Source organism: Mesocricetus auratus, unplaced genomic scaffold (assembly GCF_017639785.1).
Source record: "Mesocricetus auratus isolate SY011 unplaced genomic scaffold, BCM_Maur_2.0 Super-Scaffold_6731, whole genome shotgun sequence".
In the NCBI taxonomy this organism is placed as follows: domain Eukaryota; kingdom Metazoa; phylum Chordata; class Mammalia; order Rodentia; family Cricetidae; genus Mesocricetus; species Mesocricetus auratus.
In genome coordinates this window covers 3,301,509-3,317,706 of record NW_024429185.1, presented here as the reverse complement: position 1 = coordinate 3,317,706, position 16,198 = coordinate 3,301,509, and the positions used below count along the sequence as shown (strand labels likewise).

Genomic DNA, 16,198 nt, shown 5'->3' with positions numbered 1-16,198 from the left:
CCTCAGGAAGCATAGTTTAGAAGGGAATGGGAGATGGGATTTGTTATAAACAAAGCTGGTGAGGTCAGTGGGAACCTGATCCCACAGGAAGTTGGAGTTGGGGTACTCCCCTCAGCAAGGGAATAGAACCAGTTGCTGCTGCCTCAAAGTGAGGCAGGGAAGCTATTCCTGGGGGACCAGGACCAGGCTGAGAGGAATAGAAGGACATTAATTCAAGAAACTCCATTCCTGCTGAAGGCTGAGAATGCTGCCTGCCTCGACACATTATCGACAAAGCAGGAAGCGTGCCTGCTACAGACATTGTGTCTCTCCCCCTCCTCCCAATAACAAATTTTATCTTTGATAACAAAGAGAGAAAAGTATGAATGGGGATATTGCTCCCAGAAGCAGGCAGCTGCAAACCAGGGTTTGGGCAGGACTAACAGTGTCAAAGGAATTCTATTGAACCATGCTCTTCAGGGAGTCCCCCAAAGAATCCTGGAGACACAGGCACCCCAGGCGTGGAGGGAAACCCTGGGAAGGAGCTACAGTGCCCTCAGCCCTTGAGAAGCTGGTCCAATAGGAACGGAACACGGGACAATTAACCAGTGTCCTAACAAGACCCCGGGGACCAAGCCCAGGGTGTGAGGATGGAGGTTAAATCGTGCTCTGCCAAGGCCTTGTGCAGTCCTTTGTAGGGACAAAGAGCTGCATCCAGGGCCACACACTGTCCAAGACTTTCCCAAGAAGAGCTGGCTCTCGTCCCACAGGTGAGTGGAGGCAGATGAGCTGGGCAGAAGGAGAAAGGGCCACACCAAGCACTGTATGACCCTTTCCAGACCTCACCAAGTCGCAGAACAAAACGGGCAATTCTGCTGAGTGATTGCAGTCTGGGTCCTGCACGGCAATGGTGTTCCTCTCCCGCTCCTTTGGAGACAATAGCTACGTAGCCCAGGCTAACCTGGAACTTGTAACCTCCTGCTTCAGCCTCCTGAGTGTGCTGGGGTGACAGTCGAGCCCACCATGCCCAGGCTGTGTGGTATGGCATTAAGAGCTTTGGAGAAAGACAGGGTGTGGCGTGCTGAGCCCTTGACAGTTTCTTGAGTCCCCTCGGTGCATGAGACCTTAGCTGGAGTGCCAAGTGTGGTGACGGGGCTCCATCCCTCCCTTGCCATGGCCTTCTGTATGCAGTGTATGCAGCAAGCATCTCATGAATGGGAGCTGCCAGCTCTCAGCAGCAGGTCAGCAGGAAGCCAGTGAAGGTTTTACAGAGGGGAGGCAGATCCCCTCACCCTGATCAAGTGCCATTGCGTAGAGAGATCCAGGTCAAGCCTGGTTAGTGAATCCTGGAGACAGGATTAAGGGGTAAGGTTGAGAGTCAGTGGGACAAGCTGAGAATCATCAGGGGAGGGGGGCTGGGTGTGGGGGCCCACACCCATCATCCCAACATGCAGGAGACCAAGGCAGGAGGGTACATGATTCCAGATCAGAATGGGCTACAGCGAGACCCTGCCTCAGCAGATCAAAGGCGGAGGATGTGGCCCAGTGACGAGTGCCAGCAAGCAGAGTCCCCGTATCCAGCTCCAGCACCGCAAGTGACGAGGACCATCTTATTTAAAAACCAAAAAAGAGGGCAGAGGGGAAGAAAGGGGAGGGGAGGAGGGGGAAGAGGAGGAGAGAGAGTGAGGAGAGGAGGAAGGGGAGGGTGGGGAGGACATGTGACTCGCCAGGCGGCCTATGGCCACCACTGTCCACCCCACCCCTGCCTGGCCGCTCTGACTTCAGTGGGGGTGGGGCTAAGCCAGGGGGCCCAGAATCAGGTCAGACACTGAGACAGGGTTGACATAACCTCTGGGGATCTGAGCAGGCCCAGCAAGGACCAGGACACCTGAGAGGAGTTAAGGGCCCTTGGGTGACAGCTCACAGGAGTGGTGGCCTTGAGCACAGAATGGTGTTGGGCTCTGAAATTAAGTACCCAACTCAGACAGGGCTGAAAAGTGGACTGTGTGTGTGTGTAAGTGTGTGTAAGTGTGTGTGTGTGAGAGAGACAGAGAGTGTGTGAGTGTGTGAGAGAGTGTGTGTGACAGAGAGTGTGTATGAGTGAGAGAATTGTGTGAGTGTGTGTGAGTGTGTGTGTGAGAGAATGTGTGTAAGTGTGTATGTGAGAATGTGAGAGAGAGACAGAGAGTGTGTTAGTGTGTGTATATAAGAGAGTGTGTGTGAGTGTGTGTGAGAGAGTGTGTGTGTGAAAGAGAGAAAGAGAGAGAGAGACAGACAGACAGACAGACAGACAGAGATTGGTTTTCAGGCATCCAAAAACACATGGATAAACCCAGTTTAGCCAGATTTAATGGTGCACGCCTTTAATCCCAGTACTCTGGAGGCAGAAACAGAAGGATCTCTGTGAGTTTTAGGGCGGCGTGATCTATATATCAAGTTGCAGGACAGCCAGAGCTACATAGAGACCTTGTCTTAAAATTTAAAAGCAAAACAAAAGCAAACAACTCAGCTGGATAACAAATTATATTCATTATCCAAACTAAGGAGGAACAAACTGTCCAGGGAAAGCTAGCGCTGGAGGTGTGGTGCCTTCACGTTCATCTACACAGAGCTTGTTCTCTCTCCCCTCTCCCTCTCCCTCTCCCTCTCCCTCTCCCTCTCCCTCTCTCTCCCTCTCCCTCTCCCTCTCCCTCTCCCTCTCCCTCTCCCTCTCCCTCTCCCTCTCTCTCTCTCTCTCTCTCTCTCTCTCTCTCTCTCTCTCTCTCTCTCTCTGTGTGTGTGTAGGTCAGAGGAAAACATGTAGGATTCTTTTCTGTCTCTCCACCATGTGGGACCTGGGCATCCACCTCAGGTTGTCAGACTTGGCAGCAAGCTCCCTTACCCACTGAGTCATTTTGCCAGCCTGGATTTGCTTCTTTTTTAAGCAGACCTTCTTCTGGTCACAAATTCAGGAAATGACCAGCAGGGCATGGAATCACACACCTGTCACCCCTGCACTGAGAGGTGGAGGCAGGAGAAGCAGAATCCCAAAATCAGCCTTGGTACACAGAGAGTTCAAGTCCCACCTTAGTTACAGGGGTCTCAAAGAGACAACAGCAGCAGCAGCAAAAAGGAAATGAAATCATTGCCCATTAAACCTTGGGTCTAGAATTCCCTGCACAGGCCCATGTGTTAGAGGCTGGAAAAAAGGGGTCTGTGCTGCCCTTACAGAAAGCCTGTGACGGAAGCCTTCAGTTCCCAGTGCCCATGTTGGGAGACTGTAACTCCAGCTGCAGGGACCCGATGCCCTCTTCTGGCTCTGCACACACACATAGTTATAAAAACACTGGAGCCAGGCGTGGTGGTGAGTGTCTATAGTTCCAGCACTGTGAGCTCAAGGCCAGCCTGGTCTACAGAGTGAGACCATGTCTCAAAAAAATAACAATAAGCTGGGCGGTGGTGGCACACACCTTTAATCCCAGCACTTGGGAGGCAGATCTCTGAGCTCGAGGCCAGCCTGGTCTACAGAATGAGTTCCAGGACAGCCAGGACTATGCAGAGAGACCCTGTATAGAAAAAACAAAATAATAATAATAAGGACTGGATCTTCAGTCTTTGTCACTATTAGGAAATAGTGGCACATTTAGGGGGCAGAGCTTAGTGGGAAGAGGGATTGGGGTGCTGGCCCCTCCTTCTCTCTCCTCCTCTGCCACGCCCACCCTAGCACACTGTCTCACACTGCTCCAGTCACAAGGCAGGGACTGAAACCTCTGAAGCTGTGACCAAGAGAAGCCTGTCCTGTCCTGTCATTGATTGTCTCAAGGGCTTTGGGACAGTACTGGGGATGTGATAAACATGCTATCTCACACAGACACACGCTCCTGCACAGTATTGTTTTTACTTCTCCCCTTTCAGGAGCCTTGTCATGCTAGGTGAGCGAGCATGGCCACTGAGTCATGCCCACCCTATCGCTGTGAGAGTCTTGGCAGAGGCTTCACTGCAGTGGTGGAGCCCTGCCTAGAATCCCCCAGGGAGGGGCCGGAGGTGTGGCTCAGAGGCAGAACCCCTTCCTAAAATCCCCCAGTCAGGGGTTGGGGCATGGCTCAGGGGTGGGGCCCCCGTCTAGAATCCCCAGTAAGGGACTCGGGGGATGTCCGAGCAAGGGAAGAGTGTACAATTCAGGTGCAGTGGTAAGGGGTGGCACGGACAGACAGACCTTGGTCAGCACCGTGGACAGATCCAGTTTCTCACTGTTATTCTAGGCCTACCATGGAAGGTGCCAACCTCAGCGGGGTCTCTGAGTTCCTGCTGCTGGGCCTGTCGCAGGACCCCAGGCAGCAGGAGCTGCTCTTTTCCATCTTCCTGAGCATGTACTTACTCACAGGCCTGGGGAACCTGCTTATCATCCTGGCTATTGCCGCTGATCCCAGGCTCCACACCCCCATGTACTTCTTCCTGGCCAACCTGGCCTTCGTAGACATCTGCTTCACCTCCACCACCATCCCCAAGATGCTGGCCAACCACGTGACAGGACACAGAAGCATCTCGTACTCCGGCTGTCTCACACAGATGTTCTTCTTCATCTGGTTTGCCGGCATCGACAGCTTCCTGCTGACCGCCATGGCCTATGACCGCTACGTGGCCATCTGTCACCCTCTCCATTATGCTACGTCCATCACACCCCGCCTCTGTGGCCTCCTGGTCACTGCGTCCTGGACCTCAGCCTTTGCAAATGCCCTGACCCACACAGTCCTGCTGACCCGCCTCTCGTTCTGCGCCCACAACAAGATCCCCCACTTCTTCTGTGACCTCAGCCCACTGCTAAAGCTGGCCTGTTCAGATACATCTCTCAACAACACCATGGTGTACACCGTGGGAGCTCTGCCCATCATCACCCCCTTCGTGGGCATCTTGGTCTCCTACACACGCATCTTCACGGCCGTGCTGAAGATCCCATCTGCAGGAGGGAAGCGGAAGGCATTCTCCACCTGTGGTTCCCATCTCTCTGTGGTTACCCTGTTCTATGGGACACTCATCGGGGTGTACTTCAGTCCCACATCCTCCCACACCGCCCAGAAGGACACTGCGGCTGCAGTGATGTACACTGTGGTCACCCCCATGCTGAACCCCTTTATCTATAGTCTGAGGAACAGGGACATGAAAGGTGCCCTGGGAGCCCTTGTTCGAAGGAAGACAGTCTTTGTTGAGTAGCCACAGGGTTGGGAGTTGTTCAGAAGGTGTGAGTCAAGTCCCCTTTCTCCTGAACTGCTCAGACATTCACCACATGGCTTTAACTGGCCAATTATTTATTCTCCCAAAGTTTTCTACAAAGCAGTTGTTTGTTTGCTTTAGACGCTCTCTCTCTCTCTCTCTCTCTCTCTCTCTCTCTCTCTCTCTCTCTCTCTCTCGTGTGTGTGTGTGTGTGTGTGTGTGTGTGTGTGTGTGTGTGTGTGTGTGTAGTGCCCATGGAGGCCAGGACAAGGCATTAGACCTTTAGAGCTAGAGGTACAGGTGACTCACAGGATGGACAGAGTTAGTACTTGGGTGACAGAATTTTTCTAAGATTTATTTTCAGCCAGGGTGTTGTGAGTGCAGTGCCCAAGGGGGCCAGAAGAGGGCATCAGATCCCCCCTGGTGCTGGGAACCAAACTCAGGTCCTCAGCAAGAGCAGCAAGTGCTCTTAACCGCTGAGCCATCTCTCCTGCCTCCAGGACAGAATCAATTATCCATTCCAGTACTGTGACCTGGTCACCTGTCCTTGGCCACAGCTCCCATGGTGGTGGACTGGGTGTTCTGAGTTCCTTCCTCCTTCTTCCTCCACCAATCATAAGTCCTGCCCTGTCTGAGCCCTCCTGCTGTGCATACTTCACACCGCACAGGTGCCAACCTCTGGTCCTCCTGTCACAGGACACACCGCACGGGTGCCAGCCTCTGGTCCTCCTGTCACAATCCTACATCCTGCAGCTTCAGCCAGTCCCAAAACAATGTCAAGCAGAAAACTCCAGGCTCCAAGCTGCCACCAGGTTTGACCACCTGACTTGGATCCCTGGAGCTCGAATAGTGAGAATAGTGGAAGGAGGGAATGGACTCTCACATACCATGCTCTGACTCGACATGCGGGTCACAGCAACCACACCCACAAATGCGCACAAAACAAACTCATTAAATTGTAAAAGAAAAAGGAAGCTCAAACGCCAAAGAAATCCCAAGTGTTCCATTTTTATTTTATTTTTGTATGCGTATGAGTGTTTGTCTACATGTGTGCCTATACACCATGTGTGTACAGTGCCCATGGAAGCCAGAAGAGGGTGTTTGATCCCCTGGAGCTGCAGTTACAGATGTGGGTTCTGGGAGCTGAACCTGGGTCCTCTCTAAGAGCAGCCAGTGCCCATAACCATGGAGCCATATCCCAATCATGTGTCACTCTTCCCACATGACGGTGTCTTATGCTGTTCCACTCCATCCCTCCCAGGATGGCAGAACCCTCTGTCCAGTCTGCCATGTTGTGCCTATCCACCCATGACTTCACCATCTCTGTTTCAAGCTAGACATCTTGGTACTGTGTGCATATTTTCAAATAGCATCCCCACATCCTGTCTCAGTGCCTGTGTCGTTAGCCCCTAAGCATCCTATCATCTCCTGATAACCCAAGACTGAAAAGAACGACGTGGTAATGTGGTTGGAAGCTAAGCATGGTATCGCATGTCTGTTATATCATCCCAGAACCGGGGGGCTGGGGTGGGAGAATGTGGAGTTTAAAGCCATCCTGGCCTGCAGGGCGAGAGAGGTAGGGAGAGAGAGGGAGAGGAAGGGAGGAGGGAGAGGAATGATGAGGAGAAGAGAGAGGAGACTGTGTCCACATCACTTCATCACTATTTATTTGTTGTTAGGGTACTGATGTGCCTAGCTTATAAAACCATCTTTAACATTTCTTACATGTGTTATGCATGGAAGTGCACCTGGTAGTGACACCTGTGTGAAGGTTGGGGGACAGCTTGTGGGTGTTGATTCTCTCCTTCAAAGACAGGTCATCAGGCTTGGCCACAAAGCACCAGTACCCACTGAGCCATCTCAAGTGCAGCCCTGGCTGTCCTGAAACTCGCTCTGTAGACCAGGCTGGCCTCAAACTCACAGAGATCCACTGCCTCTGCCTCCCGAGTGCTGGGACTAAAGGCCTGCGCCACCACCTCCTGGTGCCCAGCTAACAATACCTAGTGACATTGTTGGGAGTAGGGCTGGTGGCAGTTTTGTTGTGGTTTGAATGTGTGTGAGATATTCCCCACAGGTTTGTGTGTCTGAGTTCTTGGTCCCCAGAAGGTAGCACTGTGTGGAGCACTTATGAGACCTAGCTGGGAGAAGTGACCCCTGGCGTGGGCCTTGACAATGACACCGACTTCCTATCCAAGCTCTTTGCTTCCTCATCTCCCTATACGTCAGAGACAGCAGCTGCAAGCTCATGCCTCCCCAGACCAAGACACCTCTCCATGTCTTCCCTGTCATGTAGGCTGCATCCTTAAACCGCACAGTTTAAGAACAAGTGCCAGCAAATGATGGTTTCTTCAGCACACAGGCGAGACTCGAGCAGACATGGTGACAATCCCTCCCCACTTTCTCCAGTCCACCCACAGTTCTCAGGCAGAGAAACAACTTCCACCACAGAAGTTCAACTCTGCCTCGCAAAATACGTCAATCAAAATAAATATTTTTATTTATAACGTTGCCTTCTGAGATGCTCTGTTGTAGAGACTGCCTAGCATAATCTTGAACTTCCTGGCTGGAGTAACCCTCCTTCCTGTAGTGATTGTCCAGTCTCGGGTATTTTGCTAGAGCAACACAGATGAAGACGGTTATGATCTGGAGAACTGCACGGAGCAGCAGGTCAGTGGGTAAGAGCACGGCTGCTCCTACGGAGCACCCAGACTCAACCCCCAGCACCCGCGTGAAGCACCAGACTCAATCCCCACCGAGCATCCCCGTAACTCCAGCTCCAGGGGACCCAGCACCCCTCTGCCTGCCAGAAGAACCACACGAGCACACACTTCCACCCAGACACACGTAACAGGGCCCGGGACCTCGGGACAATTGACTGGTACTGTGGAGTACCGCCCAGGCCATATAACTCAATGAGAGGTCAGTACCCCCAGACGACACTAAAACACAGACTCAATCCATCCAAGTCCATAGTTCTGGGAAAGTCTAAATGTGCTAGCCTTGCTTTCTGGCTTCTAGCTAACTGTCTTGTTGACTGAAATCTATCAATCCAGGGTGTGGTCTTTGTGCTTAAAAACTCTCCCTGAGAAAGGCTTAGGGCTACACTGGGGTCCTGACCACCTGGGGCAGTCGCAGGCTGGCTAAGGCTTTCTATTGGCTTAAACTGGTGTCAGAGTCGTCTTCTCTGGTGGACACCCCACAACACGCACACATGATTTTACCCATGGAAATAATTTTGTGGGCATTGCTGTTTTGCTTGTATGTACGTCTGTGTGAAGGCATCAGCTCCCCTGAACTAGAGTTACAGACAGCTGTGACCTGCCATGTGAGTTCTGGGAAGCGAACTCACCGCCTCCAGCAGAGCAGCCAGTGCTCTCCACCCCAGAAAAGCACTGGACAACGGAGGCCGGAGCCATGGCTTACTGCGCTATCAGAGACCTGACTGGCATCCTGTAACACACATCAGAAGACTCACAAATGCCTGTAACTCCAGATCCAAGAGGTCCCACACCCACTTCTGGCCTTCCTGGGGACCCACACATACACACAGAGAGACAGAGACACACAGGTACATTAAATAATAATAAAATAATAACTGCGTAACTTTTGGACTCCTAGCCTGAAGTGTCTGCTTTTGCTTAGGAAGATTCAAAGGGAAGCTGAGTCTTGGTGGCTTCCCCCAAGTGAGACCTCCTGGTCTCCATTCTCTGCCCTGGCAGGCTTCCGGGCCTGGATTGGGGGTCAACAGAGGGGGTAGGGGGAGGAGGAAGGGAGAAGGGGAGGGAGAGAGGGAGGGAGGGGGGGGAGAGAGAGAGAGAGAGAGAGAGAGAGAGAGAGAGAGAGAGAGAGAGAGAGAGAGAGAGAGAGAGAGAGAGAGAGAGAGAACAGTAAAATAAATCCTGAGAGAGCGAGCGAGCGAGCAGGGATGAGCGGGTAGAGAGGGGAGCACACAGTGAGACCTCTCCCTGCAGAGACAGGGTGCGGCCACGAGGCGGCCAGGCCAGGAGAGAGCCAAGCTCCGCTAGGGAAGCGCTCGCATCCCTGCAGGACTGTGCAGGCCAGGGGTCCGAGGGAACCACGAGGAAGTGCCAGCGCCCTCCCACACATGCCAGACTCTGAGGCTACAGGACCCAGCAGCCCTCGCTCGCTCGCCCTTCCTCCACACAGCACAGAACCTGCGGGAGCCAGGCATCAGAGGACTTCACCTGTAACTCCCGCAGCGGTGCCAGCAGGTCTCTCTGCGACGTGAGCGAGCCCAGCTCTCAGTCGTGCGCAGGGGGACGTCCTTCCACAGGGGGCAGCAGCTCATGCAGAGACCCATAGCTGGCCAAAGGTCTGAGATTAAAGTGACTGTTGAGTACTCAGCCATCACCACCCCTCCCCCAGAGTTCAAAGAACACCTCCTCGGAGGGGGCAGAAAGAATGTAAGAGCAGGGAGGAGTGCTGCCACACGCTGTCGTTAGAACACACGGGGGCCTCTGCACTCATGAACTTAGCTGCAGCTGTCACAAGATCAAGCCAAGATGGGTCAACATCTTAACAGGCAGTGTTAATTGCACTATGGGTTGCTCACATGCATGCTTACGTACTTACATACATACAAGAGAGAGAAAGATGAGAGAAACAGAGAGGAAGAGATAAAGCAGAAAGTAGGAGGGAGACATGTTGGAGAGGTAGCAAGGGAGTAGTAGGAGGGGGATCGAGATGTGTAAATATAGATGAAGTTGTAGAAAAAGGCCTGAGATGGCTTAGCAGGTAAGGCACTTGTTTATCAAGCCTGATGAACTAAGTTTGACCCCTATGACCTGCATAATAGAAAGAGAGAACTATCTCCTGCAAACTGTCTTCCTACTTACCTACACACACACACACACTTACACACACTCACACACACTTACACACACTCACACACACAGACACACACTCACACACCACACACACACATACTCTCACACACACAGACACACAGACACACTCTCACACACCACACACACACATACTCACAGAGACACACAGACATGCCACACACGGACACACACTCACTCACACACACAGACACACACACTCTCTCTCACACACACACTTTAAAAAGTTTTTAAATTCTCGTAAAGAAATTGGGGAAAGGTAACCATCAACCCCAGTCACAAACCTGAGATCCACTGTGGTCGCCTGCCTGCATGAAATGCCTGTGCACTAGTGACAGAAAGCTGTGAAAGTAACCCACCACTCCCTGGCTGAATTTAACGCCCGTTGCATGAGATGGAATCCATTCCTGACACCTTTCTCGTGGCCAAGAGCCTGAGACTAGACAGGCCATGAGCCTAGGGGAAAACCAAATACTGCTGTTTTGCTAAAGAAGCACAGCAATAACACGCCTCCTAACGACATTCTACGACAGCCATAGATCTTGTTTAACCATCACCAGAAAATCTTCCTCTTGCAGCAGGTGGGAACTAACACAGAGACCCACAGCTGGACCCTTGGGAAAACCCAGTCCTAAACAGACTGTCTTTATCAGGTCCCCCTCCTCAGGCTCGGAGAACCCTGCAGAAGAGGGCTTCTAGGTACAACAGCCATGATGCACAGGCGAGCTCACAGAGACCGAACGGCTCCACAGGGCCTGCAGGAGGGTCCAGTGCTGAGAGGGGGAAGGGGACATGGGCCCAGCCCCTCACCCAGACACTATCTCCAAATAACAACCACTTGCAAAGGAAGCTGACTTTTCTCCGGAGGAGCCTCACTGGGAGTACACCACTCTAAGTGGAGGCCCTGTGCTCAGCGGCAGAGGGCCAACATGAAACCCAGCAGCAGAGGGCCAACATGAAACCCAGCAGCAGAGGGCCAACATGAAACCAACTCAGTAGTATTTTTTTTACAATTTTTTTACTCATATTGCTTTGTTTGGGTATTATTTTTGTTTTTGTTTTTTGTTTTTCGAGACAAGGTTTCTCTGTGGCTTTGGAGGCTGTCCTGGAACTCACTCTGTAGACCAGGCTGGCCTCGAACTCACAGAGATCTGCCTGCCTCTGCCTCCCGAGTGCTGGGATTAAAGCCGTGCACCACCAACGCCCGGCCGGGTATTATTTTGTTTTACTGGTCTTTTGCTTGCAAATTATGGTTTCCAACTTTGTGTTTTCATAGCTCTGAGTGTGTGTGTGTGTGTGTATGTGTGTGTGTTTCTGTGGTTTTTCTTTGTTTTGTTTTTTATTCTAGTTTGTTTGTTTGTTTGTTTTTTGTTTGTTTGCCTATTTGGCTTTTTCTTTTTCCTGAAGAAAGAGAGAGAATGAAGGAATGGAGTTGGATGGATTTCTCCGTGGAGAGACTCTGGGAGGAGTTGAGAGAGGGGAAACAGACATCAGAATGTATTGTATGAGTTGGGCAATGGTAGTGCACACCTTTAATCCCAGCACTCGAGAGACAGAGGCAGGCAGATCTCTATGAGTTTGAGGTCAGCCTGGTCTACAGAGCAAATCCCACAACAGGTTCCAAAGCTACACAGAGAAACCCTGTCTCAAAAAATAAAAAATAAAATAAAAAAGAGAATATATTGCATGAAAACATATTTTCAAACAAAAATAAAAGCTATTGTTTAAAGGAATAAATCCCAGCTTTTTTGTTGGAAGCGAACATCCCTGCCCTGTCCTCAAGTCCAAGAGGGATATTATTATCTCTACGGAAACCAAACAAACCTGCCCCTTGCTCCACAAGGGATGTTGTGACCCATAGGCAAACACCTGCTCCACAGGGAAAGCTACACTCCATGGGCAAACATCCTTAGAGGTAGCTGGAACCCAGGCTACCACACCCCCAGGGCCAGATAGTTCAGAGTCATGAATGGAACTGAACCCTGACAGCAGCAATGATCCCCCCTGGCTGACTGCTGTGGATAACCTGAGCTGGTCCTGGACCAGAAGAGGCTGTTCATGGCATTGGCTAGTGGCTCTGTGTGTAGACTCCAAAGTCAAGAGCCCATGTTCCAATCCCAGCTCTGACGCTTGAGTAAATTACTGGCTGTGAAAAGCAGTGGCTGCTCCTGCAGAGAACCTGGGTTCAGTTCCAGCACCTACACTGGTTGGCTCACAGAAACCCATAACTGTGGTTCTAGGAGATCTGATGCCCTCATCTGGCCTCCAAGGGCACTGCACGCATGTGGCACACAAACTCACACACAGACACACATACACACATAAAATAAAAATAAGTAATATTTTTCTTTTTAAATAAAACGCAGTGCTCTTCTCTTGGGAGAATTGTAAAACTGCATGCAATTCAATTGAAGGCACTTGGCAGACAGCTGCAGGCACAATGGGGCCAATCAATGTTAACTGCAATTATTATTAATTACCCCACCATGCTGCCGAGCCTGTGGCTCTGCCTGTTTTGTAGCTCTCTAAACCACAAAGTGCTACTCAGCATTGCAAGGACACCAGGCCACACCCACACAGCCTATGCCAGTCCTCCCGGCAGTGATGGGAATGGATCCCCAGGGCTGACACCAGGGACAGATCCTGGGGTTCACATGCTCGGCCTCTGCTCTACCACAGATCCATCTTGCTAGTCCCACAGGTCCTTCTTACCCCCCGCCAGGCTACAACCCAGTTAGTTTGCAGACAGAGGGGCACTCGGCCCTGGGTGCAGAGCGAAGCCCAGAGGCCAGGGCAGATGACGAGGATGTCCAACGGCTTTAGCGAGAAAGTGCAGTGCTGAGCCCCTGTTCACCCTGCGTGGCAGCGAGGGAGGGTGGGGAAGTAACTCTGGATGTCTCGGGGAGGGTCAGCTTGTAGCCGTCCATCAATAGTAGGGGGGTGGGTGACTCTGGGGTCAAATGGCATCAGAGAGTCTATTCCCCACCCTAAAAGTCTCCAGGAATCTGTGGCATGTAAAGATCCAGGGGACCAACTGCACAGAGGCTTGCCTGGGCTGCAAAGCAATGTCCTGTCTCAAAAAAACTAAAACACAGACCAGATGTGGTGGCGCAGATGTTTAATCTCAGCACCTAAGGCAGAGGCAGATGGATTCCTGTGAGTTCAGGCCAGCCTGGTCTCCATAGTGATACCCGGTCTCAAAAACAAAAACAAACAAACAAACAAACAAAAATTGGTCACGGAAACACTGGCCAATCAGCACCCTCCAGGTACAGACCACAAAGAACAAGGTTGGGGGGGTGGGGGTGGGGAGGTCTGTGCTCTCTGGCGCCCCAAGAGGCTTGCTCTGGTACTGCAACCCCATTGAACCTGGTGGTAACCAGTTTAGGTGAAGGTTGGGGTCTCCTGGTGTCAGTGCTCTTTGGATCACCCCCGTTATAAACTATTCACCCCTGAGATCTTGTGTCAGGATCTGCTTCTGCAACACCCAAACTGAGACATTTGTTTGCACTGTTGAAACGGTCGGTCTCAATCCACAGAATCGAGTCACAGTCTCTACCGTGTCACCCAAACCCTCACACTGGGCAGGAGAGATGGCTCAGTGGGTGAAGGAGCTAGCCACCAAGCCTGACGACCTGAAGAAGAGAACAGAATCCCACAATCTGGCCTTACACACTCGTGTGGGCACACACACTCTCACACACATTCACTCACTCACACACACACTCTCTCTCACACACACACACAGGAGGGAGAAACAGACAGACAGAGTGAGGGGGCGCTGAACTAGCACAGTAGCCTGGATCATAATACTCTCATGTCCAAGACGTCTATCCTCAAGTGGAGTACAGGGGACATTCTTTTAGAGCTAGAAATGTCATCTTCTAACTGGCCCTGCCTTGGGTGCATAGAGAGGATAGTCATCAAACTTCCCCTCAGGGACCAGACACTCCACCCTTAGCCAGGACTTCCCAAATGACCCTGGGGCAGAGACATAGAAAGGCAGTGTTCATCCCTGAGTGTAGAGGTCAGAGGACAGAGAGGACACGGCTGGGGACAGGGGCGAGTCCCCTAGTCCTCTCCCAAAGTCAGGTTCCACCCCAGAGCTCCATGACACCAGGGCCTACCCCTAAGAGACCGAGGGAAACGGGTTCTGCGGGTGGGTCCTCTCCCTGAGCCATGCTGTCAGACCTGGGATTAGCCACAGCACCTGAGGTAGGCAGGCGCCAGAGGCAGTAGGGATGGAGCCAGGCGACCTCGGATGACTCAACTTTAGGTGGTTGATTCAACCACATGGGGGGGGGCAGTGAAGACCTCAGCACCAGACTCAGCTGAGTCACTGACAAGTTGGGTGGCCAGGAGTGAGCCTTGGGCCTTGGTTTCCTATCTGTGAATCAGAGAAGGGAGGCTGCGGTGCAGCCCACAGGTAGAAATGCTGCCTAGAATGCCCCAGCGAGGTCACGAGTGGGCAGACAAACCCTTCTGGGCACAGGGTAAGGCTCGGAGTTTCACACAGCTCTGCAAAAACTACGGTGGAGTGTAGCCCAGTGCCCAGGCAATGCTTGTGGCTCCAGCACTCTGCTAGGCTGAGATGGGAGAACCGGGAGTCCCGAGCTAGCCTGGGCCCCACTGGAAGATCCTGTCTCGAGCAAAGTGTCTACCTGTTTGTTAGGCTGGTGACAGGTTTAACGTGTCAGTGACTTGACAGGGAGCCTTTGTGACCTGCCGCTGAGTTTGGTTTTTTTTTTTTTTCATCCACAATGTGGAGATACATTTAATTCAGTCTGCTTTTGTCACAAAGGGAAACTGAGTCTGCTTGGCAGGAACACAGATCAAATTAGGGAAGGGATAGAAAAAGAACTTAGGGGAAGGTATGGGCTAGGACTGGATCCCGGACCAAGAAGGTCTTGCTGCTGGGCCAGGAGCCCAGGGTTTGGCTTTTCAGGGGCACTGGCAGGGATGGGAGGCATGGGAGTCTAAGGCCATGTGCTATTTCTGTAGGTACTAGGGAGCCACATCGTTTCTGAACAAGGAAGACAGAGTGTGGGGTCTATGAAACTTGCCTAGAGCTGCAAGTTTGCAGGAGATAACCCACAGTAGCTGATGGGCCAGGCTCTCACTCTGGTGAGCTGCGTGTGAGAGAAACCATGGTGACAGGAGAGATGGAGACATAAGACAGCAGCGAGTTATAGAATGAGAGACGCTGGGAAAAAGAGAATAGAGCAGAGAGAGCAGGGGGAGCAGAGAGAGAGCAGAGAGAGCAGGGGGAGCAGAGAGAGAGCAGAGAGAGAGCAGGGAGAGCAGAGAGAGCAGAGAGAGAGCAGAGAGAGAGAGAGCAGAGAGAGAGAGCAGAGAGAGAGAGAGAGCAGGGAGAGAGAGCAGAGAGAGAGCAGAGAGAGCAGAGAGAGAGAGAGAGAGCAGAGAGAGAGCAGGGAGAGAGAGCAGAGAGAGCAGGGAGAGCAGGGAGAGCAGAGAGAGAGAGCAGAGAGAGAGCAGGGAGAGAGCAGGGGGAGCAGAGAGAGAGCAGAGAGAGCAGAGAGAGCAGAGAGAGAGAGCAGAGAGAGAGAGAGCAGAGAGAGAGCAGAGAGAGCAGAGAGAGAGCAGAGAGAGAGAGAGAGAGAGAGAGAGCAGGGAGAGAGAGAGAGAGCAGGGAGAGCAGGGAGAGCAGAGACCATGCTGGGTGCCGCCAGGGGACCTAATGACGACAGCTGGCCCTGATATCCACGGGCAGCACTCCACAGGGCAAGGGTGTAGACAGGCATCTCCACGTCTGAAGCAAAGACTCTGAGCCACTCACAAACCTTCATTCTTCCCTGGAGCCAGGGAAACTGAGGCTGCCAGGTACAACCCTGTCCCAGACCTGCTCACAGGAGTCTCCGGAGACCTGCCTGTTGCCCATAGTCTCACATGGGGCCCAGACCTGTGTCACCAGGTTACAAATGGAACCGGATCTGGCCTTTTTTTTTTTATCTTTAAGAAAAGCCTCGACCCAAATAAGGTGAGGTCTTCGGGCAGGTGAGCTGGCCAAGTCCTCCCAAGTGCGAGCGAGTGGTGGCTGGCCCGGCAGCAGACTTGGGCCTCCTCCAAGACTCGCCCGCAGGAGGGCGGGCACGCACGGCTTATAAGGCCTGGTCCTCCACCCTGGGCTGTTCACTGCACCCCGG

General features: G+C 52.3%; 1 protein-coding gene across 1 annotated transcript; it reads left to right on the top strand.

Moving 5' to 3' along the window:
• The first annotated feature begins 4,227 nt into the window (after positions 1 to 4,227).
• LOC101830570 (olfactory receptor 1361-like) lies at positions 4,228 to 5,169 on the top strand. Its single transcript, XM_005087077.2, has one exon. It carries the CDS (start codon positions 4,228 to 4,230, stop codon positions 5,167 to 5,169), a length of 942 nt encoding a protein of 313 aa, XP_005087134.1.
• Positions 5,170 to 16,198: the final 11,029 nt, after the last annotated feature.